The sequence below is a fragment of the Plodia interpunctella genome, chromosome 29 (genome assembly GCF_027563975.2).
Source record: "Plodia interpunctella isolate USDA-ARS_2022_Savannah chromosome 29, ilPloInte3.2, whole genome shotgun sequence".
NCBI lineage: Eukaryota > Metazoa > Arthropoda > Insecta > Lepidoptera > Pyralidae > Plodia > Plodia interpunctella.
In genome coordinates this window covers 4,173,305-4,197,755 of record NC_071322.1, presented here as the reverse complement: position 1 = coordinate 4,197,755, position 24,451 = coordinate 4,173,305, and the positions used below count along the sequence as shown (strand labels likewise).

The 24,451-nt window shown below is 37.1% G+C and overlaps 2 protein-coding genes across 4 annotated transcripts; one reads left to right on the top strand and one right to left on the bottom strand.

The window, feature by feature from the left end:
• Positions 1-694: 694 nt before the first annotated feature.
• On the top strand, positions 695-24,118 carry LOC128682283 (uncharacterized). 3 transcript variants are annotated; one of them, XM_053766914.1, is made up of 15 exons: positions 695-852; positions 1,745-1,926; positions 2,323-2,410; positions 2,711-2,757; positions 3,252-3,365; positions 9,251-9,362; positions 10,310-10,485; positions 10,776-10,929; positions 11,157-11,296; positions 11,535-11,721; positions 12,725-12,899; positions 14,882-15,276; positions 17,075-17,239; positions 18,842-19,007; positions 24,054-24,118. In XM_053766914.1, the coding sequence occupies exons 1-15, from the start codon at positions 753-755 to the stop codon at positions 24,097-24,099; spliced, it is 2,247 nt and encodes a 748-aa protein (XP_053622889.1). In that variant the 5' UTR covers positions 695-752; the 3' UTR covers positions 24,100-24,118. The 3 variants fall into 3 exon arrangements, with proteins under 3 accessions (XP_053622889.1, XP_053622888.1, XP_053622890.1); XM_053766913.1 differs by having other exon boundaries at positions 17,063-17,239; XM_053766915.1 differs by lacking the exon at positions 3,252-3,365 and having other exon boundaries at positions 17,063-17,239.
• On the bottom strand, positions 3,863-8,349 carry LOC128682294 (zinc finger protein 84-like). The gene is made up of 5 exons (XM_053766935.2): positions 8,068-8,349; positions 7,830-7,961; positions 6,889-7,066; positions 5,971-6,093; positions 3,863-5,098 (listed from the first exon to the last, which is right to left on the bottom strand). Exons 1-5 carry the CDS (start codon positions 8,173-8,175, stop codon positions 4,404-4,406), a joined length of 1,236 nt encoding a protein of 411 aa, XP_053622910.1. The 5' UTR covers positions 8,176-8,349; the 3' UTR covers positions 3,863-4,403.
• Positions 24,119-24,451: the final 333 nt, after the last annotated feature.

The following is a 24,451-nucleotide window of genomic DNA, read 5'->3' as shown; positions in this document are numbered from 1 at the left end:
GCGAAAAGAAATCGGCTGAGCTATTTACTTTAAGTTAGGTATTCGATTTTGTATGGAACAGCTGATTTCGGGGTTGCTCCTGTACAAAGAATTGTTCAGTATCATGGAATGAGGTCGAAAATATTGTCAATATATAAAAAGTCACCCTGTTTATTACACCATCGATGAATAAACCTAAAACAATATGAATGTCACATTATGAAGACATGTCCGACTACAGATGAAAGAAATAGCATTATTATACATAGAATGTATATATACCACAAGATTTGAAAACACCTAACACGTTACATGCTGTCTCTTTATCTCGCATCGTGCTAGGAGTTTTGTGTTTCATGGCAGCGCCCCAATAACTATATCGCGATAAATTGCGATGCGTAGTATGATCTTTCGAAGACCTTTCGTAGCTATATCAATCATTCGCCATAGCTTAGCAATGCAACGCAGGTGCAGGTTACGGTCACAGCGTTAGAGGTTTCTGTATAATGCGAGACCATAACCAATAGGCCTGCTTCTAACTGCTAGTAGTTTGTAGCTTCGGTAAATATCATTTAATTTAGAATGTGACGTGAATAAGTGCCTGTGAAGGCCTAATTTCTGAATAAATGATTTGATTTTGATTTTTAACCAATTAATCAAATTGGAACAAAATAAAAATGTATTATACAGAACCCGAAGTAAAAAATCAACTTGCTTTTGACTACTTACATCTGAGAACAGTAACTTTTCGCGAGCTCCGTTATAAACAAGTTATGTTATTAATTTCTGTAATATTTTTATTATTCGAGCTTGCGACATGTACTCTGTGGCCAAAAGGAATTGTACATTATTCGATAAATCCCAAGCATTATGGTACGTAGGTTTATTTTTGTAAGCTTTTATTTGTGGCCGACCAAAAGGGACCTTATGGCGGCTGGCACTTAGAACTTTATTGCCGTTGTTCGAATATAAAACAACGGCAATAATGGCGTAAGTGCCGGGCGCCGTAAGGTCCCTTTTGATTTGGACGACCATAGTTTCATCGGTCCCGCTGTCTGTAATCAAATCTTGCAAGTTAGATTTCTCCTACTTCCAGTTGAACTACAGAATTGAAATTTCCCACGTCGCTTAAGTTTCCATGACAATACATTATTATGATAAGCGTGGCCTGATGGAGCACTCGATATCGGCTCCCGACGAGGGAACTCCTCAACGGTTTAACGCACGGACACGATGTTTTTGTCATGCGCAGGATGCAACAAGATCCCTCTGATGACAATAAAGGCTTGTCTCAAAAATGACATTTTTGTAAAATACTTGTTTAGCTAAATATTGAGAACTGATGTACCTACCTAAAAAAAATACAAAGCGCTTATATACATTTTGAATTTAGTGTTTCGTAGTCAACAAAGAACCGTTAAAATTTAAAATGGTAACATAACACACGAATCTCAAATTGTTACCCATACAAGTATGCAAAATTTCAAATCAATAAGATTGGATAGAGCGTGAAGAGGTAACAAACAAAATAACTTAATTTCGCATTTATAATATTAGTGAGGATTACTATCTATTGCTCGCGGCTCCGCCTGTGACAAAAAAATTAACCTATGTCACTCTCCAACGATTACCACACAAAAAATTCGTTACATAGTTTTTGACGTGAACTTATTCTAAACCTAAACACTCCCAATTCATCATTACCTATATTATGTGTAGCTATAGATTTATTATAATCAATATAAGTTTGCACCCCTACTCCTAGACCCCCACTCCCAGGACGTGATGATTGGAACGTTCAGGAAGATCCAGAGCGAGGTGTGCGTGAAGTTCTTCAACATGCCCGCGAACCACACCGCGGACAGCCAGCGCGTGCTCTACATCCACAACCCCAACAGGGAGAAGCTCTGTCCGCCGAGGAGTTACGATTTTAACAGAACGGTTGTCGTAAGTCCTCTTCAACAGTAGATACAGGGCTCCCAATCCCGCTAATAAAAAATTGACAAAATGGCAGGGAACCATGGTTTAAAAAAAAATCATAAACTATACCAGGTAGGTACCATTTTATACATACAAAATAAAATTCACTTCAGCTGGATCACAACTGAACCTCGATTGTCTGGGGGTCTACCATGAAACATAAAACATCTAGAAAAATGAGTCCACACGATATCCATTTTTTTACACGACGCGTACACGTCGAGTAATGAGTAAAGAGACAGCACGTGGACGTTAGTGACGCGCTACGTGTTTGCATGTTTTGTGGTCTCCAGAGCCCTAAGCACATAAACATCTTGTGTCGTCGTACGTTTTTGCGTTGTGCATTATTCGTTTCTATTCTAGGACATGACCATCGGATACAAATGTGTGAACGAGAAGGATATTAGCAGGATGGTTGTGGAAATGTTGAAAGCCAGTATTCAGAAATCCGGTAAATAAAGAGTTTTTTTATATATTCAATAACAGGTTTATTTGTTAGACAAATTGAAAAACCCCCGACTTTCAACTTTTGAACGGCTGAACCGGTTTTGATCGAACATATCTGAGAACCACCGCATAAAAATTTGTTATTAAATAAAAAAAAGCCACATCCAAATCGGTTCACCCGTTGATGAGCTACGGTGCCACGTACACAGACAGGCAGACAAATAAAACTTCTTTTTGCTTTTGTAAAAAAACAAACAATTTTTTCAAAATGTTATCCTTAGTATAACCTCCATTTTATTTTCAGAACCTATTGTCAATAGTCAAGATTTGTTGAAGAAATTTCAAGAAAAGGTACGTATATTAGGTTCATGCAATAGTTTTTTTCTTACAAAATCCATCACAACAAACGTAGCCTTGAGTTTCGCATCTCTTGGCTCTGTCTAACCCGTAACCGTAAGGGATGAAATTTGGTGTGTAGCTTCCTAGGTAGGGGAGCACTAGGTAGGGATTTCCTAAAATTCCCACGGGAAACGAGTTTTTACTCACGAAGTTGACTCCCGCGGGAGCTAAGACATCTTCAAATTAGGATATCTTCCAAAATCGATTACTTTCCTCCCTCGTTACACATCCATACTTATTATAAATGCGAAATCTATCTGTCTGTTCACGGCTGGGCAATTTTGATGAAATTTGGTATGCATATAGTTAAAGGCTCCCGTTCAAACATAGAATACATTTCAACCCCCAATTTACTATAATGGGGGGGGTGAATGTTTGTGTTTCGCTTTCGCAGAATAACTCATGCAGGCGAAGTCGCGGGCAAAAGCTAGTGTGTAATATTTCAGAGTGAAAACATCAATCAGTCAGTGCTGAGTGGAAAAGATCGTAACTACATCAACGTAAACTACTTCAAGGAGTGCGGCGGTTTGGGTCAGCGCAGCGTCCCTTCGAGACGGCAGGTAATAAAGACAGAAAGCAACAAGACCAAAAAATCCATGTAGCTTTAAATCTATATTTACAAAACTCTTGCGTTGCTGTGTGACTGACTGACAGACAACGCACAGCGCCGAAACTACTGGGCGTAGACAGCTGAAATTTGGTGTGTAGCTTCCTAGGTAGGGGAGCACTAAGAAGGGATTTCCTAAAATTCCCACGGGAAACGAGTTTTTACTCACGAAGTTGTGGACAAGAGCTTGCTACCATATAAGATTCGAAAAAAAAAACGTGAAAATGCTTATGTAGGTCTGATTTCTGAATTAATGATTCGTATTCGTGTAGTTCGAGACTGGAACAAACTCAATGAGAATGTTGTCACTTCAGTCAACAGTTTTAAGAACAGACTGAATAAAATCTCCAAACTTCAAGACACGCACGCGTCAGCTTAATGAGCTGCTAGTGTGTTTTAAAATAAATAAATAAATGAAATAATTTGAATTTGAGGATAAAATAAAATAAATTATAAATCAATTATTATTTATTGAAATAAAATATTCTTATAATTAAATTGTAACATATAATTGTTTTAATCCAGTGAATTTTTCAGTGTTCTACTCGAGTATGCTTAGACATAGGAAACGTTATTTGAATTGCCACAGACACTAATACTAAAAAATAAAGTAACAATAATATGACAGTTTTAGATTAAATGACGATTAATTGATATATTTTGTTTTATGAATTAACTAATCAAATTAAATTGCACATAGATCACTGCAGTCAGTGCTTTTAACAAAGAAATACATTTATTTATTTTCATACATTATAAATAAATCATATCTTTTACTTAATTAAATAAATTCTGTAATTTTAGATCTTAACTTTTTATTAAATTAATAATTACTACAATTTATTTAATTACGTAAAAGATGTGATTTATTTTATAACCTTAGCTATCACCAAGTGAATTTCTCGGTCAATTTTCTCGGAATGATAGGAACGCATCACATTTTTCTGATCTTTTAACAAATGCCTTGTGAGAAATCTCACAGAGAAAGTTTCTAACTAGCGTGAGTTCTCGAGTGATCCACCAAATGCCTCCTCACCCTAAACCGACGTTGACAGACACCACATCCGTAAGGTTTCTCACCGGTGTGAATCCGGAAGTGTCGATTTAAAGCATTTTTATGACCGAAATTTTGCTGACACAAATTACATTGAAACGGTTTCTCACTAGTGTGAGTTGCCATGTGTTCTTCCAAATTACATTTCCGACTGAATCGACGTAGACAAACGTCACATTGGAACGGATTCTCACCGGTGTGGGTCTTCATGTGTTCCACTAAATTACTCTTGCTACTAAGGCTACGTGCACATACTTCACAACTATACAAAGTACTACGTTTCTCGCTTGCGTGAGTTCGCGCGTGTCCCACTAGATGGTTCTTGCGGCTGAATCCACGTTGACAGATGTCACATAGATATGGTTTCTCACCGGTGTGAGTTTTCATGTGTCTCATCAAATTATTCTTTACGCTAAAACGATAATTACAAACATCACATTGGTACGGTTTCTCACCAGTATGAGTTCTATAATGCATTTTCAACGGTTCACTGTTCTTGAACCTTCTCTGACACATGTCACACTCGTAGGGTCCCCGAGCACTGCGAATGTTTGAGTTACGAGACTTGCACTGTCTCTTTGTATTTGTACCTTTTTTCGTTGGTTTTCCTTTGCAAGATCCCGACGCAGAATCTGTTGATGTTTATATATATTTAAACAATTGCATAGTTCGGTATCACATATTAGTTTCTCTCTTATCTGAGCGTTTTCTTTAGCTCCGACGCCCAGAGTGCGCTATCCGACTTTTTCTTGTCCACTTCGCACGTCGGCATCCCTAGTTGTCGGACCATTGTCACGCATATCATCCTTGACGACATCAAGCCAGCATTTCTTGGGTTTGCCTTCTGCCAGGGCCGGGAGCGGCATAGCCAGACATTTGTACCCTACATAGTTTGCCTATATCGCATACTAGTATACAGTGGTCTGGTCATACTTATGTGCTGTGAATGTGCAGCATTTTGGAGGCATTTAGTCATAAAACAAAATTAGAGTGGATACCAGGCCAAAACCCACTCTACTTCTTAGCGTGTCGACTCGGTTTAATTTGTGAAGACCAATACGATGCCCCTGATACAGTGTACATACACACATATACGACATATTTGTGAGGGATACACGATATTAAGGTAGGTTTAGACGGAGACTATTTTCAGCCGCCTAAATTACGGCGCCTAAAAAAGGCACCGTATAAAAAATTTCGGCGCCATTTTTTCGCGGCATGCCAGCGCTGGCACGGAATAGAACACGCGCTTATTTTTTGGCGCCAGTGACCTCCGCCCGTGTCTCTCGCTGTCCCCGCGCCTATTTAAATATTTATTTTTATATATTAACTAAAAATGGCGCCGAAAGTGTTAATACGGAGCCTTTTTTAGACGCCGTAATTAAGGCGGCTGAAAATAGTCTCCATCTAAACCTATCTTTATAGATATTACGCCACGATGCCCCTGATACAGTATTATCAGTAGCGCAATAAAGCATTCCACTACACAGAGTAGACGACATACCTGCTCCTTGTTCTGCGTGCTCTGTTGTTTCTATATCTATGTCATACGGCTGCAATAGAGTTATAGGGTCTTCTAAATCCGAGTCCCATTTCATATCATCAATATTGCATATCGGCAGAGGATCTGCAAACATGTTCATGTTCTCTTCAAAATTATAGAAGCAGTCATCGTACCGTTACTTTCGGGGCTGTGATGCCGCGAATCCAGGGTTCAGCCAGCGTGAAATATAACCTTAAAATTTTGAAGATTCAGTCGTGATTTTGCCACGTAGGCTTCCTGTCATCCTTCCTTGAAAATGCTATTGTTACTTATCTGCCTCGGCTATTTGTCTGTGATGACATTTCAGCCTTTTTCTACCCACTGCTGAGCGCAGCCTCTTCACCATCCTACTTTCGTCGTGTGCGTCTCATTCATGTACTCTCAGGAGATATAGATTAATGGATATGGAATTCCTATTCGGGATGGCTTGTGGTTCCAAACCCACAATATACATGTCACACCACATAAGCAGTCATATCTATACATCAAACGCAAAACTTCATCTACTGGTATCAAATGCATAACCTCCTAAAGACTACTTGGGTACATCGAAATGAGCAACTTTTATTCTAAGACTTTTCGTGACTCGTAGTTTCTTTTTTCATATAAAAAAATACAATCTAATTTGCGATTCTACACATCTTAACTGTATGTAATAGCCGCGCAACATGAGACCGTACAGTAGCGTTATGTCGCGGAATCGAATATAGAGTTATGGTTTTATAGACACGACTTTAAAACTAAAAAAAAAACAATATTTTTGTATTATTTTTAGACAAAAGTCGTAGAACAAAAAATGTTACATCTCTATGTACCTTATGCGCCTTTGGAAGATTATGCGTTAGATACCAGTAACCCTGTATATCATAGAACACATACCTTTATCAGATTCCACCTTAATTCTTACTGACTCGGTACTGGCATCTGAGTCCAGTTCAGTTTTGACCACTATGGGGTATGGTAGGTCACTATTGTAATGTACAGCTCCGCAGTGCAGCAGCGACCCGCACAGACCGTGAGCCTCGCGGTCTATGATGCCTATTGACTCTTTAGTTATCTGTAAGCATTCGCATTTTACATTTCAATTTCATTGCTTAAATGATAACAATATACTAAATTTGACAAATAACAATTTCGCAGATGCACAACTGCTTTTCTTAACAATAATAATAATAACATATGAAATTTATTGCCCATAAACACATTAGGTACACAAAGAATAGAGATTTATTAAAGGTATGTACCTACATATGGAGCAAAGGCGACTTATTGCTCAGCAATCTTTTCCAGCCAACCTTTAATAAAACTTATTTTGTGTCTCCTTGAGCATCAGCGAATATAATATATATATATAATATAATATAATATCTGTAAATGACTTTATAAAGTGTATGGACTATAGAACCACAGGTGTAAGGAATCGGAACTTCTAATTTTTCCACATGCTGTCTCTTTTCCCATACATTTTCGCATACACATCTTTAATAAAGGTAGAATGTGTGGACGCAATGTCATGCTAAGTGTATCATGTTTCATAGTAGTTGTTCTGATATTAAAGTAGATACCACACCACATCAGGTCTCCCTGATAAGACCTTATGCCATGATACAACCCTAAATGAGATTTATAGAAATAGGTAAATGTCTTTAATCAAAGATAAAGGTTATCTTTGATTAAAGAACTTTTGTCAAAGTTTACAGTTTACTAACAAGTTACACAATTACTTAAAGAAGTGTTATACAAACTCTATAAATCTTCTTTTCACATAAGGTTCCTTTTTTAAAAAAATTGTGGTAATTCAAAATAATAGGACTCGCAACCTCGGAATGTCTGTGCAATATGGCATCCAGCACATTTTCTGCCTGTTCAGAAGTCAGCATCAACTTGCGGCACTTGTCGAGCTGAGCGTGGCAGATATAACACGCCACCACGGGCTTCCCGTCAGCGTGTAACTGAAATTTTCCAAAACAAGTTAATTATGTTCTTAAACTGCTTCTTAAAACTTACTTTTGTGCATAAATAGCATTATATTATAGGATAGCTAGTGATAATACTAACTGCATTGTTGGTGATCTTCTCATATACTAGCTGTAGCGAACCGGCGATTGTTAACAACCGCACGTCCACCGCCAGACAGACTCGACAAGCTGCTAATGTGTCCGGCATTTGAACACTATTCTTGCAACAACCTAACCACTTTCTTGTCAGCGTATTTGGGCCTCAATGGCTCTTTTGTGTTTTATAATAATAAAGCTTTATTTTGCAACAGCCATGCAAACATCCCATCCAATATACAAGAGCGAAACTTTTACTTTAGCGAACTACGAGCTAAACAAAAACAAAGACAAAATTACATTTCATTTGACATTGACACTTGAATCTGTTATTTTTTTATGGCATTAATAAAAAAATAACACTAAACTTCGCAAACCAGTTTTGCGAACTTTTTGTTAATCGTGTACGGTTTCAGCGTAGATAACTGATTATTTATTCCATGCAATAAAAAATAAGTATCATACATCAGAAGAAAAAGACACAGTGTAGTCACATAAAACTATATAAGCTCGCAGACAATGTTAGCTGATCTGCTCATCTATATAATTAGTTAAACTAAATAACTTGCAGTCATAGTTCGATAAGGGATATTCCACAGATATAAAAACATTGTAAATCTGTGGGTTACACAAAACATATATCTTATAGAAATATGCCTGCAAGAAAAAAACTAAAGGCTAAAAACTCAGAATGATAATATAGAATTATTAGTGCAATTTCCTTAATATAGTTAATGGAATAAAAAATCACACACAATTATAACATTTGCAATATTAATTTAGAATGTTCCAATATCCCCATGATTCTAATGTACCTAGTTAGTTATTTAACAAGCTTACAACCCGTGAAAGAGCAGTCTAACGTACACGTAAAAATAAAAGGAGATTTCAGCCACTATCTATTACTACGATGGCCTAATGCCTGTGAAGAATATATGTGAAGAATATAATATTTTTTACCTTTTTGTAAGATTAGCATCGGCAGTTGTCAAAATTCGCCGATAGTGTGTAGGAGTCGCGTGTATATATGAGTGTACAACTATGTACATACATACGACTCCCACACACAATCGGCGAATTATTTTATAGGAGAGCTAGCGATAATACTGACTATGTACAAGCGTGCAACTATGTACAAAGTTGTATGCTCATAAATACGACTCCTAGATTTTTTTTTTAACATCCAGCAAGGCGATGGTGATCCGGACTCGTCTGGATTAACGGCGGCGAACAGAGAATACTATAGGTCCAAAGTGTGGCCAATGGCGATTGTTGTTTACAAGGTCAACCCGAAACTGAGTGAGTTTTTACAAGCTTTTATTTAACTTTTCATGTTAATCTCATACAAAACTTAAAGCATAGGCACAGTCAACAGAACATCTACCAACGAAAATTAATTACAAACTCGCCGCTATTACCGAGGTTCATGCAGGATAACTTGACGTGCTGTAGACTGTACCATACGCTGATGTTACGCTTTGTCTCGTTGCATCAATGCCAATCCAATATTGTAAAGTGCGATAGTGATAAAAATACTCTGGCATAAAGTATGCTTATGAATAACAGGTTTATTGTGTATCCGGCTCGAAGGACAATATGTTGCGATAGGTGCCAGTAAACGCCTACATGTAAACAAAGACTGTTGTTGTTGACCTGCCAACTGACCGACAGAAAGGGACATATATACAAAAGATAGTCAATAAATATTAGAACAAATCACACAGATTGAGCTAGCCCCAAAGTAAGTTCGAGACTTGTGTTATGGGATACTAACTCAACGATACTATATTCTATAACATATACATATATAGATAAACATCCAAGACCCGGGCCAATCAGAAAAAGATCATTTTCCATCATGACCCGACCGGGGATCGAACCCGGGACCTCTCGGACTTTACCACTGCGCCACCGAGGTTGTCAAAGATACATTGTCGGACAGTGTAATTATCATTATTAATTCACTGGTATCAGATTTTATTTCAATCAGTAAAAGTCTTCTGACATGTCATCTAGTGGCAACAATCGCATACACACTAGTAAATTTGACGCATGCTCCCTGCTCCTGCTCGTCGAACAGTTCGCCAAACTTCGGCGGATACGGTATTATACATTGCTTGATTTTCATTGCGGTAAATAAAAGCACTAATACGTGTGTCTGAGGATGTCTGAGTTCAGCGACAGTGTGGAGCTAGCATGACAGTGTACCAGCGTCACGTATCACGTTTCTTGTTTTTGGTTCGCAGAAAAATCTCAAGACTTTGAAACTGTGTTGCGAGCAATGCGGATAATCGAGACTGAGCCTACTGAAGTTGTGTTCCAAGAGGCTGATGATGATGACGTTCTAAAAGCGAGAAACATGATCGTTTTTGAGGAGGAGGGCGCTGATTGGCCCAACTTGGGCTTTCAGGAGGGCATCCAAGTAAGTGTACTTAGTATTCCACTAGTCGTGGCATTTAATTGCGCCTTAGAAAAGGGATCTCCCCACAATCGATGGCTCATCTTGCTTGTCCCGAGTGTCCAAATACCTGTACTCGGGCTGACTTGATGGCAGCTTCCGATGAAGCCATCAAAGAGGCTCGGTTCTGGAAAGAATATATTTAGGTAGCACATAGAGCGTTGATTTGCCATCGACACGCAAAGAAGAGGAAGAATAGGAACAACTGAATACAAAGCATGATAATAAGAATTTGCACGTGGATTTTATTCTAGGTGCTAAAGTTATCATCGATAGCGCGTTGCGAAGACCCTGGGCACTCGTCGCACGCGCTGATGATGATGATGAGGATCCTGGGGCTGCCCATGATGTCCAACCGCTACGACCGCGACAACTACGTCAAGATACACTGGAAGAATGTGCAGAAAGGTGAGCGGCTCTTGAAACCCTTGGTACTTCTTTCGGCCTCTCATGTTCTTGGTTACTTTCGGATCGGCGACGCCGCGGAGTCAGCGTAAGAAATAACGATAAACATGTTGAAGATTTGTGATTTTACAACCGGCTGCCTTTTATCAAAGTAATACACGTGACGCTCAGGCATTAGCAATACACTTTATGTAGATTCGTAGACATTTGAAGTAGGGCTCTCGTTACAGGTGAAGAGCTATACTTAGAGAAGGCACCGGAAGCGGCGTGGCTGAAGAGTATCCCCTACGACTTCACCAGCGTGACGCACGCGCCCGCCAACTTCCTGTGTCCGGGCTGTCTCACCACTTACACTGTGGAACCTGTACAGGTAGTTATACGTCGGACAGCTACATGTCCGATCCTCGGTCAGGAAATGATGGAAAACGATCGTTGTCAGATTGATCTAGGACATGGATAAGGTAAACAAACTCTTATCACTCACTAAACAGCAGGGCTTGCATTATTGTTTTGGTTTGAAGGGTGAGGGAGCCAGTGTTGTGGCTTTTATAACTTTTCATCCGAGCCCCAGGGAGCCATAATGTCGCTTCAACATGTTTCTTTTACAGGACCACCTGTGGCACCGCACGTTACAGATGGGTCACCCCACCAAACTGTCACCGGACGATGTAAACCTGATCCGCGTAGTTTATGCTGAAGAACGTACTTCTATACTCAAACCGAATGTTCCCCAACCCACGGAAAAAAGCGAAGCGGACGATAAAGAATATGATGGCGAAGATGAAATCAATGAACGTAAATAGCAAATATCCAGCGATTTTTAATAAATAAAATATATAATTAATTCCACGTTTTGATTGATGTATATAATAATCATGTAACAATTGAAATAAAAACTAATCAAATCAAAAATTAACACAATTTGTGCAATTCACTTAATATTGCACTAATTCATATGTACCTTATCAATTAAGTACATTTAATTTTTACGCCATATTCGTTCATTCGCGTCGGGATCTGTCTTGATTGTCTTATCATTATCATCTCTTCGACGATAATGATAATTTTAAACGAACCCAATTTTTTAGAAAAGTAAGGTCGTTAACACAGACTTACTATATCTTTTCATTGGTCATTGGTGTACCTACCTGCTTCTCTTTCTATCGACCGACGTCCAATGAAATGGAAAGTCTAGATAGCAGTAATCTAAGGCCATGTTCGGACGAGCGGAATTATTTACGAGGAGTTTTAAAATCGAAAAACAATATGTTGAAATACAATCATGATGAAACACGATTATTGTCAATTTACTTGATTTCTATTATTTATAGCATGACTACTTCGTTCCTTTGCTTTTACCTGCTTTTCGACGAAAATAAACGTGACGTCAGCTGGTTTTTTTTTCTTTTCTAGCTTCATATATATTTATTGATATTTAGAAAAATAATTCTATTTGTATTTCCCTGTTCCGAAAAATTGGCTTAAGAGGGCGCTAACCCGCAAACCTGCGCCACATTCACATTTTTAATCAAATTCTTTTATTTTTAAGTCGATACCTACAGACTAGATGCTGGCATGTTTGCGGCTACCAGATATAACTTAATGCTTATTTATTGTGTCAAGTCGAAATTCTTCGCGATCGAGACATTAAACTTGTTGTATATGAGCCCTAACAAATTTGAATGTTAGGTACGTATGAACGCAAAGTTTTAATTCGTCAACGCGGTTTTAACGCGACGTATTAATCCCGCTCGTTCGAACGCAGCCTATCATACTTTTAGTCGCTCGTTTCTTGCAGCCGATGAGAGCGTGACGCGAAGGACGGACGTGGACAACAGCCAGTATGTGAAGGGAGAGAGCCGGTACATATGGTTTCCTGACGGCAATCGGATGCCGAGTCTTGTGGACCTCCAGGCTCCTATACCAGCCGCAAACGGAACGGCTTCACCAAACGTTTACTTGCTGTTCACTAGGTAATTATGCAAAGACTAGCTTCGCGTGATTTTCCACAGTAGCAGTTATTTTTCCGGGATGCAAGGTACCCTATGTCCGTCAACATACTTCAAACTACATGTATGCAAAGTTTCAAGAAGATTGGTTGAGTAGATAGAGCGTGAAGGGGTAACAAACAAAACTTAATATTAGAATTCGCTCTTTAAATGTTGATGTAAATACTAACTACTAACTATATATAAACTCGCCGCGCCCCGGCCCGCTCCCGTGGGAATTTCGGGCTAAAAAGTACCCTGTGTTATTCTAGGTTATATTCTACCCGTGTATTAAATTTCACAACAATTCGTCCAATAGATTTTGCGTAAAAGAGTAACATACATCCTCACAATCTTTCGCATTTATAATATTAGTAGGATTGTATAGCACTTTATTATATTGAAACAGTTTCAAGTCAAGACTGGGCCAATTTAACCTTCACACTAGCGCCAAGTGGCGCCACCATCAGGACAAAATCACATTTTTATCAATTTATTTTATTATAAGTTTGCCATTGGACATAGTTCTTTGCTACATTATACAAAAAAAAAGACAGTAGGTAGCCGCCAAAATTCTTGTCGCAAATTTATGACCATGGAATTAGTAGGTACGAGTGAGTACCAAAATCTAGTCACAATATAGGAATAGGGAGTATTACCGCACATTTATCTCGCCAGAGTACACTGTAAGTTAGGTACACAAAAGCTTTGCCGCCTTTTATTTTAGAGTACTTTATTAATCCTGTCATTATGTAAGCATTCGTTTGTGAAAATATACAACACTGTAGCATATTCGGGTGCCGGAATATTGGGTAAAATAGTTTTCCATAAGATAAAAAAAACTTTGAAAGCTATGGGATACGCCTCACGTTGTAAAATTTTCAAGCCAGTAAACGGGCGAAAAGAAGTTCGGAAGACTTCACACATGAAGACTTATTAAAATATGGACTTCATACAGGTAAAATCTTTAGTCAAAATCAAGTTTATATATTAGTTTATGACCATAGTTGACCAAATAATTCAGAACATAACCTAAAATAGTGTTATTATTTTCAGGATAATCCACTAAATCCTTCCTTTTTCCTTTAAACTCGCACCACGATTACGTAGAAGGTATTTTTGGTCGCAAATCTACAAGAATATTGAAAATTGGCGCTTTTTGCCTCCATTGGCAATGTTTGTTTACCTTTGTTGTACCAGTAACGCCATCTGCGCTGAGCTTTGCGTAATATATTAGTAGATACGAGTACCTACATACCTACCATGGAATTAGTAGGTACTCATCCATGCTACCTATCAACTAATTTCATGATTGTGACAAGATTTTGTGTTAACCATAGATTGAAGGGCCCCGCGCGCGGCTGTAAAACTAAATAGTATCCATGCCGGCTCCACACCGCGGACAGCTCGCCATACTTTGGCGGATTACACAAACTACGCAATTCATAGTTCATGCGTTCGTGTCGGCATCTGTCAAAGTTCGGCGATAGTGTTCGGATTGGTGCAGCCTACATAATAAAATAATTTTCTTTTTAGTTTTCGCTGTTAATTAAAGATATTCATTAAAATGTAATGGTGGCGCTAGTGTGCCGGTAGCGACCTCTAGTTGTTAACATATCTTTAATAATTATAATTATTTTAGAAAACTACAAAATATATTTGCATTAAGTACTTACGTATAAAATTTTTATTTGTCAATTCGTTTATCCGAATTTCAATATTCATTTCGCTACAACTTTTGAACGGCTGAACCGATTTTTATGAAACATGGCTAAGGACACTTGGGATAAAATTATCTATGACACACAAAGAACTAAACGAAAATCGGTTCATCCATTTGGGAGCTACGATGGCACAGACAGATACACAGACAGACACGTTAAACTTATAACACCACTCTTTAAAACTCTGTAAAACTTACAAATACAAACAGCACGAATGTAGATTGCAAACAAAATGCTTTACAGATCCAATCCAGTTAATCCTCAAGTAATCGAAATCGAAAATGCCAGTACTGCCTCAAATTCAAACTACGATGCAAAAAAACCTCTAGTCGTCATTGTCCACGGCTGGATGAGCGATAGGCACTCCGAAATCAATGTTTTGGTTAGAGATGCCTTCCTTGAAGCTCACGATGTCAATGTAATCATATTAGATTGGACAAAAAAAGCTGGAAAATTGTATACAATAGCAATGAGCGCCGTGCCGCGCGTCGGTAGAAGCCTAGCAGAATTTTTGACTTGGCTCATTGAAACTTCTGGAGGGGATTGGAACAAAGTGCACTTAGTTGGGTTCAGTCTGGGGGCCCATGTCGTCGGTAAAGCTGGAAAAATTACTGGAGGGAAGCCGGCTCGTGTCACAGGTAATTTTATTTGCATCAGGTAGTTGGAAGAATACAATTATCGACCTTGGACGTTCGGGAGGAGGGAAAAATGGACGTCCCGCGGTTCTCTATTGGTTCCCCTAATTTTTTGTATTACTAATTTAGGTTGGTACACAAACTTTTTGCTTATTTTTTTCGTACATTTTTATTATTCTTAATTTAGTATAGCCTATTTTTGATTCCCCTAACATTTTACCGCCATTCATTTACTTCCCAAATTATTCAGTAGTCCAAATAATTTATTACTTCTAATATTCATAATGGTTTAATTATGTTTCTCACTAAATAATTAAGTGCAAAAGTATAACGCCTAATCTTTATTGTGCAATAATTAATCTTAATTTCCTATCGTCATGCAGTACCTAACTAAGTATAGGCTTTTCCCAACCTAACCTAACTTTTTGGACACATATCCAAACCTAACCATCTTAACTTTTGTAGGCATAGTTTGACGGCTTGGTGTGTTCACAATACTGACATAACGGACACAGTTAGGTTTGTTATCTGTGTTTTTTTAAATTGCCTGCGCCCCCTGCTGTCCGACATGAGTTTTTAACCTATTGTAATACATTTCGAAATTATTATTACATACATACATTTGATATTAGAATATTCTCTCGAATATTATTAAGCTTTTATGTCTAAAAATATAAATTCCAAACGATTTTACAATAGAGATTCTAAAATTGTAGCTAACAATTACAAGGCTAAATTGTAAAAGTGAAGAAAAATTAGACTAGATAATAATTGCGCATTGTAAGTTTAGGCCAATTTATAATATATAAGTGAAATTAGAAACAATAATTTTAAACGAATCAAAGGGCACCCATTTACCGCCATCCGGCCTCACCTCCATAGCAATGACAAGCCAAATTTAAACTTCGCCGCCACAAATTATTTACGCTGTTATTTCGGCCAAGCACTCTTTAACGAAGGATTTATGACACATCGGACTTCTTTAATGTTAATATAAATTATTAATAATCTGTGTATTAGTATTAAACATAGATAGTTAGTCTGTAGATAAATGTACTTAAAGTTCTTTTAAGTGTGATACTAATACAATTTTGGGGACATTAGCAGAATTCATATCACAGATAGAACATAATCACTGTAATATTAGTTGATAACTTGCAGTTCTACTTAGAAAATGTCTGGTGGATTTATTGTGGTTTAAAATTTTCAATTTAGGCATAACTTAGATACAAACACAGAACAGAAATGGCGGCTCTGGCGCGAACGCTGCTGTCATGTCTCTGCTTTACATGACAGTGACTTAAGTGTTGCCATACCTGTACTTTAAAAGAATAAATAATAATAAATTAACAACCCTGAACGGCCCACCCACACCATGCACTAAGCTTGTATCGCGGGTCTGATGGCAAAACACACCAGGGACCGCAAATAAATCTTTGTGACAGGTACAATTACAGAGGACGACCTCGGTGGCGCGGTGGTAAAGTTCTTGCCACTGAACCGAGGTCCCGGGTTCAATCCCCGGTCGGGTCATGATGGAAAATGATCTTTTTCTGATAGGCCCAGGTCTTGGATGTTTATCTATATATGTATTTGTTATATAACCCATAGCATCCCATAACAGAAGTCTCGAACTTACTTTGGGGCTATCTCAATCTGTGTTATTTGTCTCAATATATTTATTAAATTATTATTATTAGATTTGCCTGTGCTGTAATCTAACCTAGGACCTTCAGATAGCGGACAGGCGTGGTGACAATTACGCCACGGAGGTCGTCAAATGAATTAGAATTTTTGGTAGTGTTAGATCCTGCGGGGCCCCTGTGGGACGGGAAGGAGGCGCGCGACACGATCTCCGTCGCGGGCCAGTACGTGGAGGCCATTCACACCAACGGCGACGCGCTCGGGCTGTACCAGAAGGTCGCCCACGCTGACTTCTATCCCAACGGCGGGAAGATTCAGCCAGGTATGAAAATGAAGTAAGAAAAAAAATTAAAGGTATAAATAAAGCTTATTATAGTATAATAGTATTGACGATTGTCTCGAAGATAAAAATGTAAATATAAATAAATATAAAAATTACACTATTATTAACAAATTATATTTAATTACTTAAATATAATTTGTGTAAGTTTAATTTAATTTTCATAAACAGATATGAAAATTAAATTATTATTGATAAATTATAATCAGATTGACTTTATACTTATACATATACCTAAAGTTTATACATTAAACAGATATTTTAAATAGTAATAATATAATAATATTTTTTTTACTGTTAGATCTATGAATTTAAATTGAATTGAATCCGTAATTTACTTATAAAAATTTATTTTGAGCGCAGGTCGCGCTCTCGCAGCCTCGCCCTCTTATGCATGTTGCTGTGCCTGCCGGGGTCCATAAACATGTGCTTTTTTATATAATCTGTAACACCATATCAACTTTATGGTATGCAATAAAAATATTGAGTATTAGCGACCCGCGCCGGCTTCGCTCGGGTATATAACCTTCATCAATTATACACTTATAAACCATGTGAGGAATCAGACATCACACCATTTATTTAAAAACCCGAATCAAAATCTGTTCTGTACTTTTAAAGATCTTAGGATACATAGGAACAGACAGCGGAAAGCGACCTTGTTATACTATGTACCTAATGATAGTGATAATTTGAGCTAATATTTATTTTCAACAAAATTATACGATATTGCTCGGGGCTTCGCTCCCGTGGGAATTTTGAGATAAAATATAGCCTATAGCAATCTTGGATAATGTACCTTTCTTAATGGTGAAAGAATTTTTGAAATCGGTTCGGTAGTTTCGGACATTAACCGCCTCAAACATGCAAACTCACAAACGCTTACCTCTTTATAATAATAGTATAGATTGAAAGCTTAATATCTGATAGCTTGTATGTAACTTAACGTTAGTAGATAGCGTTGAAAAATGTTTTTGCCAAAAAATGGATATGGATAGGGCTAGAGTTAAGTCATTTTTATCTAGCAGACTAGTTTTATCTGTCAAATAAACTAACCTGCTACTTAAACTTTAATGAAACCGAAACAAAACGGATGCCATCAAAAACATGCTGTAAAAAACCCAAGTCTCACTCAGTTTTTCTACCGTAAAAAGTTGTGAGATCCATGTAATACCAAGTCGGTTAATTTATTTAGTCCCTAGTTAAGGGACCTTCTGTCTTGAGTTATTAGATACGTAAGTTATTTTCACATCAATATTAAAAATCTTTTAGGATTTAAATAATTTATAACCTGCTACTTAAACTTTAATGAGACCGAAACAAAACGCATAAATTAAAGTGACATTTCGTTATTGTATTTAATTATTGAAAACCCTAAACGCATTTTATTTTAATGTAGTCAGAAATGTATTTTTGAAGTTTAAACGGCGTTGTGCACTTTTTGTGATGGGTAAAAATATGTTAAACTCGCGCCAGGACAAGTGGCGATCGAAAATTCGTAAGACGTCAAAAATGCACAACATTTTATCAAGTTTTCACTTCTGCCGGCACTCCCGCCGTGTAACCAGTTTTTTTTTTCATAAGGTTGTGACTGCATCGACTCTCACTGCCGTGCATACGAGCTTTTTGCCGCGACCGTTCGCAAAAACCACCTCGTCGGATATTCCTGCGACGATATGAAACAAGCCCTTGAAGTGCAGTGCTCGGGGTCAGCCCTCAACATGGGCAACGGGAATTTTTACAAGCGAGGGTAAGGATATTTTATATTATCGTACTAACATTATAAATGCGAAAGTTTGTGGTCGTATTTGTGTATGAATGTTTGTTAATCTTTCACGCAAAATCTACACGGATTCTTATGAAATTTGGTAGGTACACGAGTAGAATATAAAATGGAATTACACATAGGGTACTTTTTATCCCGAAAGATTCGCCGTTCGCACTTAGTTCAGAGCAGACGTGTATTTTGTTAAACTTAAAAATATATTTTCTTTGCTCCTTAATTTCAATTCTTAACACAGTTACAATTATAGTTATTCTCGCGGAAGTGTGTCAAGAGACTTACGCTATTTCTTTGCCGTGAAGTGATTACCGCTAACTGTGAGAGAGGGGCGCACATCTCCACGCAAGAAAAAGAAGGTGACATTTTTTGTCTCAATCGATGCACACGCTGACAATCCATTGTGAGGTAGGAAAAAAATAAATCGCTACTAGGATAGTCGAAGATCACACGCATAGTTTTGCATTAAAAAATTATAGACCATGAGCCTACTGAGATCACCGACTAGAACAACTACTGGTGGAGGATCACAACCCGATTTGTCTAAAATGAATCCTGATCAGATGGACCAACAAATTACATTTCGTAAAAGAAAGCAACCCGATGATCGCTGCGATTGCAAAAAAGAAATATCAAATCTTCGAACTGAAATATCAAATATATCTTCTCTTCTGCAGAACTTTATAAGCTGTCACGAACAAAATACCGATACACTACGTGAAGGTTTCACTGATATAAAAAATGAAATCAAAGAAATAAACTCAACACATGAGAAAACCGTAGCTTCAATTCAAGATTTAAAAGTTCATATTAATGATGTCAAATCGACTATATCAAACTTAGCATCAAAGCAAGGGCATCTTGAGTCCCAAATTACTGAGTTGGATAAGAAACTCGTCTTAGGTGAAGGAGAAGTATTCGCAATTAAAGCCGAGCTAGATAAAATTAAATCAACCTTACCATCTACGTCCTCTCCAACGAATATGTCAAGAATGATTTCTAATGAAGAAATACTCCGAGAAATCCAAGAGCGTAATAACAGACAGAGAAATATTATAGTTGTGGGAGTTCCGGAACAGAAAACTAAAGACAACAAAGAACGTTTAACGAGAGACGAAGCTGAAGTCATGCGTATTCTTACAAATGCAACTACTGAATACTCTATACCTCAACCCACTAATATTTTTCGTTTAGGAAAATATACTCCGACCAAAAATCGCCGAATGAAAATTTGCTTCGAAAACAATGACATTCCGCTTAGACTCTTGCGAACTAAACTCAATCTGCCTGATGGCATCAGAATATATTCTGACCAAACGCCCGCGCAACAAAAACTAATGCGCAATCTAAAGGACGAACTAACTAAGCGTCATGAAGATGGTGAGAAAGATCTGATAATAAAATATGTAAAAGGAATTCCTCAAATAACTAAACCCGAGTCAAAAAACTAAAATCATCTCAATCAAAATCAACAATCACTACGAACACACCTAGTAACAACTTTTCCATTGTTAACAAGTACACTGATATCCTTACCTCTAAGTCTGGTATAAATTTCTTCTACATGAATGCCCGGAGTATAAGTGCTAAAGGAAGATTCGATGAATTACAATGCATACTACGGATAATGACCCATACAGTACATGTAGTCTTGCTCACTGAAACATGGTTTAAAAATGAAGAGCATGCCCTTAAATACCAAATTCCTAGTTATACTCATCATTACAATATTAGAACAGACAAAACTGGAGGTGGAGTTTCTGCTTTTATTCACAATGATTTGAAGCATTGCGTAATTGAATCGCTGTACTCTGGCGGTAATAACTATTTATGGATTAAGTTAGAGAAACTGGCACTGGAGATTGGTTTGGTGTATTATCCTGGTGATACTAATATAAACGATTTTCTGGATGCACTCGATATACAGTTACAATCACGAAAAAGAGGTCTACTCTTTGGAGACTTTAACATCAACTTATTGAAAGAGAAGACAGTTGAAAAAGAAAATAGGACAAAAAAGAAACGAAAGCCATATCTAGATACACTAAAAGAATCAGGCTACAAAATTCTAAATAAAATAAAAACTCAGTACTGTACAAGAGAAACAACAACAAAACAATCTATCATTGATCATATCAGTTCTAATCTTAAAAATAATACTTACAATTTTACTATCATAGAATCACCACTGACCGACCATAAACAGATACATTTTGAACTCAAAAGGTATAAACCTCTTCCAAAGCAACGTGTTGTTTATAAAGGGCTAAACTATGATAAACTATACAAATTTATGGAAAATACTATTATTGATAGAGATAAGATAAGTTTTGCTCAACTTGAAACAAAGATTAAAGAAAGCATCAACCAAAGCAAAGATACAAAAATCAAAACACTAAACCTACCCCAAGATGACTGGATACAAAGTAGTATTTTACAAGAAATTAACGCGAGAAATGTGCTTTGGGCGAACTTAAAAAAAGATCCAAAGAACAAAATTCTGCAAGAAGCTTATAATACAAAAAACGACTCTGTGGCTGCTGAGATTAAAAACAAAAAGGCAGAATATTACTACAACGAATTTAGAAAATGTGATGGAAAGCCGAAGAAGACGTGGAAACTTATAAATCATCTTGCTAAAAATGAAATTAAACAGAACTGTGCTCCCCCAAAACTTTCAATCAAAAATAAAACTATTGTCGAGCCATTAGAAATTTGTAATACATTTAATGAATACTTCTCCACAATTGGTTCACTACTGGCAAATGAAATTATCTCAAAAAACTTACACCAAAATCAAACAAATATACACACACAATCAACAACAAACATCAATGGGCTCACAACTTTAACACCTTGTACTGTTGAAGAAATATCTGAAATCATCGACAGTTTGGATTCTAACACTAGCACTGGTATCGATGGAATTAGTACCAAAGCACTAAAATGCCTAAAACCTCTAATAGTCGATAAACTGACCGCCTGCCTTAACGATCTGCTAATCATAGGATACTTTCCCGAATCAATGAAAACAGCCAAAGTTACTCCAATACACAAATCAGGCTCCAAAGCCGATCCCGGAAACTATAGACCGATCTCTGTCCTGCCAGTATTGTCAAAAATATTAGAAAAAGTTCTTTACAAACGCCTAATAGAACATTTAGATTCACATGAAATAATTTCGGACCGTCAATTTGGCTTTAGACCCAAAAGTAATACATTAGCAGCTACAGTAGACTTAGTCACAAAAATCAAAAGCAATATAGATGGAAAAAATATAGTACTTGGTGTTTTCATTGATTTTAAGAAGGCTTTTGACACAGTTAGTCATGAAATTTTACTGAAAAAACTTCAACGAATCGGTATAACAGGCATTGCCCTCAAAATGTTCGAGTCTTACCTTAGGGATCGCAGTCAAATCGTCAAAATTAATGAATACGAAAGTACACCACTTCCGGTTACATACGGAATCCCTCAGGGATCGATCTTGGGTCCATTACTCTTTCTCGTTTATATCAATGATGTACAAGATTTAGGGCTACAAGGTCATCTTACTCTATACGCAGATGATACATGCTTATTTTACTTCGGCCCTAAGATAACTGAAATAATTCCACGTGTTCAACAAGATCTTGACGTTCTTTTTAGCTGGCTTCAGACAAATCTTCTCACGATAAATATATCCAAAACCTCATATATTATTTTCAAAGCTAAAAATAAACAAATCCCACTATACAATAAATTAACTATTAATAATATCCCCTTAAATGAAAAATCTAATGAAAAATACCTGGGATTGAGGATAGATAACCAACTGACATGGCAATTTCAAATAGATTATTTAAAAAAAAAGCTATCAGCATTAATGGCTTCATTACGCGGAGTTGTTCGTTGTTTCCCTCGAAAATTACGATTATCTATCTATAATGCTATGGTAAAATCACATCTTATTTATCAGATTGAAATATGGGGTTCCGCTTCAAAGACTAGACTTGCTAAATTACAAATTGCACAAAATAAAATTATAAAATTGTTATTTCATTATCCATACCTTAGCTCTTGTACTAAAGTCTATAAAGAAACCAAACTTATGACTCTCCAACAATTGTATAAATACCACACATGCATACTCGTACGTAAAGTATTAAACAAGACCATCCACACCTCGATCACACTCACACAAACAAAACACGTGACTAAGCGACTCACACGACGGGCTAGTTACCTTGTTCTACCCAAAGTTCGCACAAAGTACGGCAAGCGAATGTTTACGTTTGAGGGAGCACAGATTTTTAACAAACTACCATCGGATATAAAAAGTGCCAAATCTCTTGGTGCTTTTAAAAGTAAATTAGCCCAGCATATTTTAAATCTATAATTGTAACAAAATAATTGTTTTAAATTTATAAGTAGTTACTCAAATTTAAAGTTACAAAATATTCATTTATTTTTTGTTTTTATTAATTGTTTAGTGATCTGTTCTTTATTAAGTGTTTCGAACATTATTGTTACCCTAAAATTAATTCTCATGTAAGTGGCTTTGTGTCTTAATGAGAATAAAGTTCTTTAACCCGAAATTCCCACGGGAGCGAAGCCCCGGACCGAAGCTAGATAATAATAAAGCGTGTAAAAATAAAAAAATACTTATGATTTGACTTAGATGGCGCTACCGTGCATACAATGTAACGCCATCTACTTTATAAAGCGCCATTGACTATCAGACTTTTGACGAAACCCTTTGAGAAACTCCTACTTTCTCGATATACATAAATAACTTGTGGTAAATCCAAGGTATCACCTACCTCTATATCAAATTTCATAAAGATTGGCCCAGCCGTTTGAGTGTGAAGAAGTAACAAATATACTTACAAACTTTCGCCTAATAAAACACGTAGTGTAGTGTTAGTAGTGTTGTATGTTTCGTGGTCACAGGCGCGCCTCCTCAAATCTATTATTTTGAAAATAATACATCGTCTATTTTTAATAAATGTCTATTTAAAATTATACCTTTTCCAGAAATGGCATCTACGGCTTAAAGACTGACAAGAAGTGGCCTTATTAAACGAATTTTACTTTTTAAAGTTTTTTTTATTCTTTTTGACATTATTTTCTTCACTTTCTGAGAATACCTGTTGTCCTAACTCACATAGTGGAAAGTTGCGGACAATCTTAAGACCGCCGCCGGCTACCGCGGCTTCGCCCGCGTTAATTTCTCTGCGAAAGCGGGACAGACATGATTTTCATACAATTCACTCCTCGTTTAACTTTTTCCTGTATTTAAATATAAATATATCAGGACAAATCACACAGATTGAGCTGGCCCCAAACTAAGTTCGAGACTTGTGTTATGGGATCATAACTCAACGATACTTTATAACATATACATATATAGATAAACATCCAAGTCCCGGGCC

Excerpts from the sequence above, each read along its gene's own strand:
- LOC128682283 (XM_053766913.1), top strand. The coding sequence starts at position 753 with ATGTTATTAATTTCTGTAATATTTTTATTATTCGAGCTTGCGACATGT. Across the intron at positions 9,363-10,309 it reads CAAGGTCAACCCGAAACTGA|AAAAATCTCAAGACTTTGAA; the intron begins GTGAGTTTTTAC and ends TTTGGTTCGCAG. Across the intron at positions 11,297-11,534 it reads ACACTGTGGAACCTGTACAG|GACCACCTGTGGCACCGCAC; the intron begins GTAGTTATACGT and ends TTTCTTTTACAG.
- LOC128682294 (XM_053766935.2), bottom strand. The coding sequence starts at position 8,175 with ATGCCGGACACATTAGCAGCTTGTCGAGTCTGTCTGGCGGTGGACGTG. Across the intron at positions 6,094-6,888 it reads TAAGGTGGAATCTGATAAAG|ATCCTCTGCCGATATGCAAT; the intron begins GTATGTGTTCTA and ends ACATGTTTGCAG. Across the intron at positions 5,099-5,970 it reads GCACGCAGAACAAGGAGCAG|ATTCTGCGTCGGGATCTTGC; the intron begins GTATGTCGTCTA and ends AAACATCAACAG.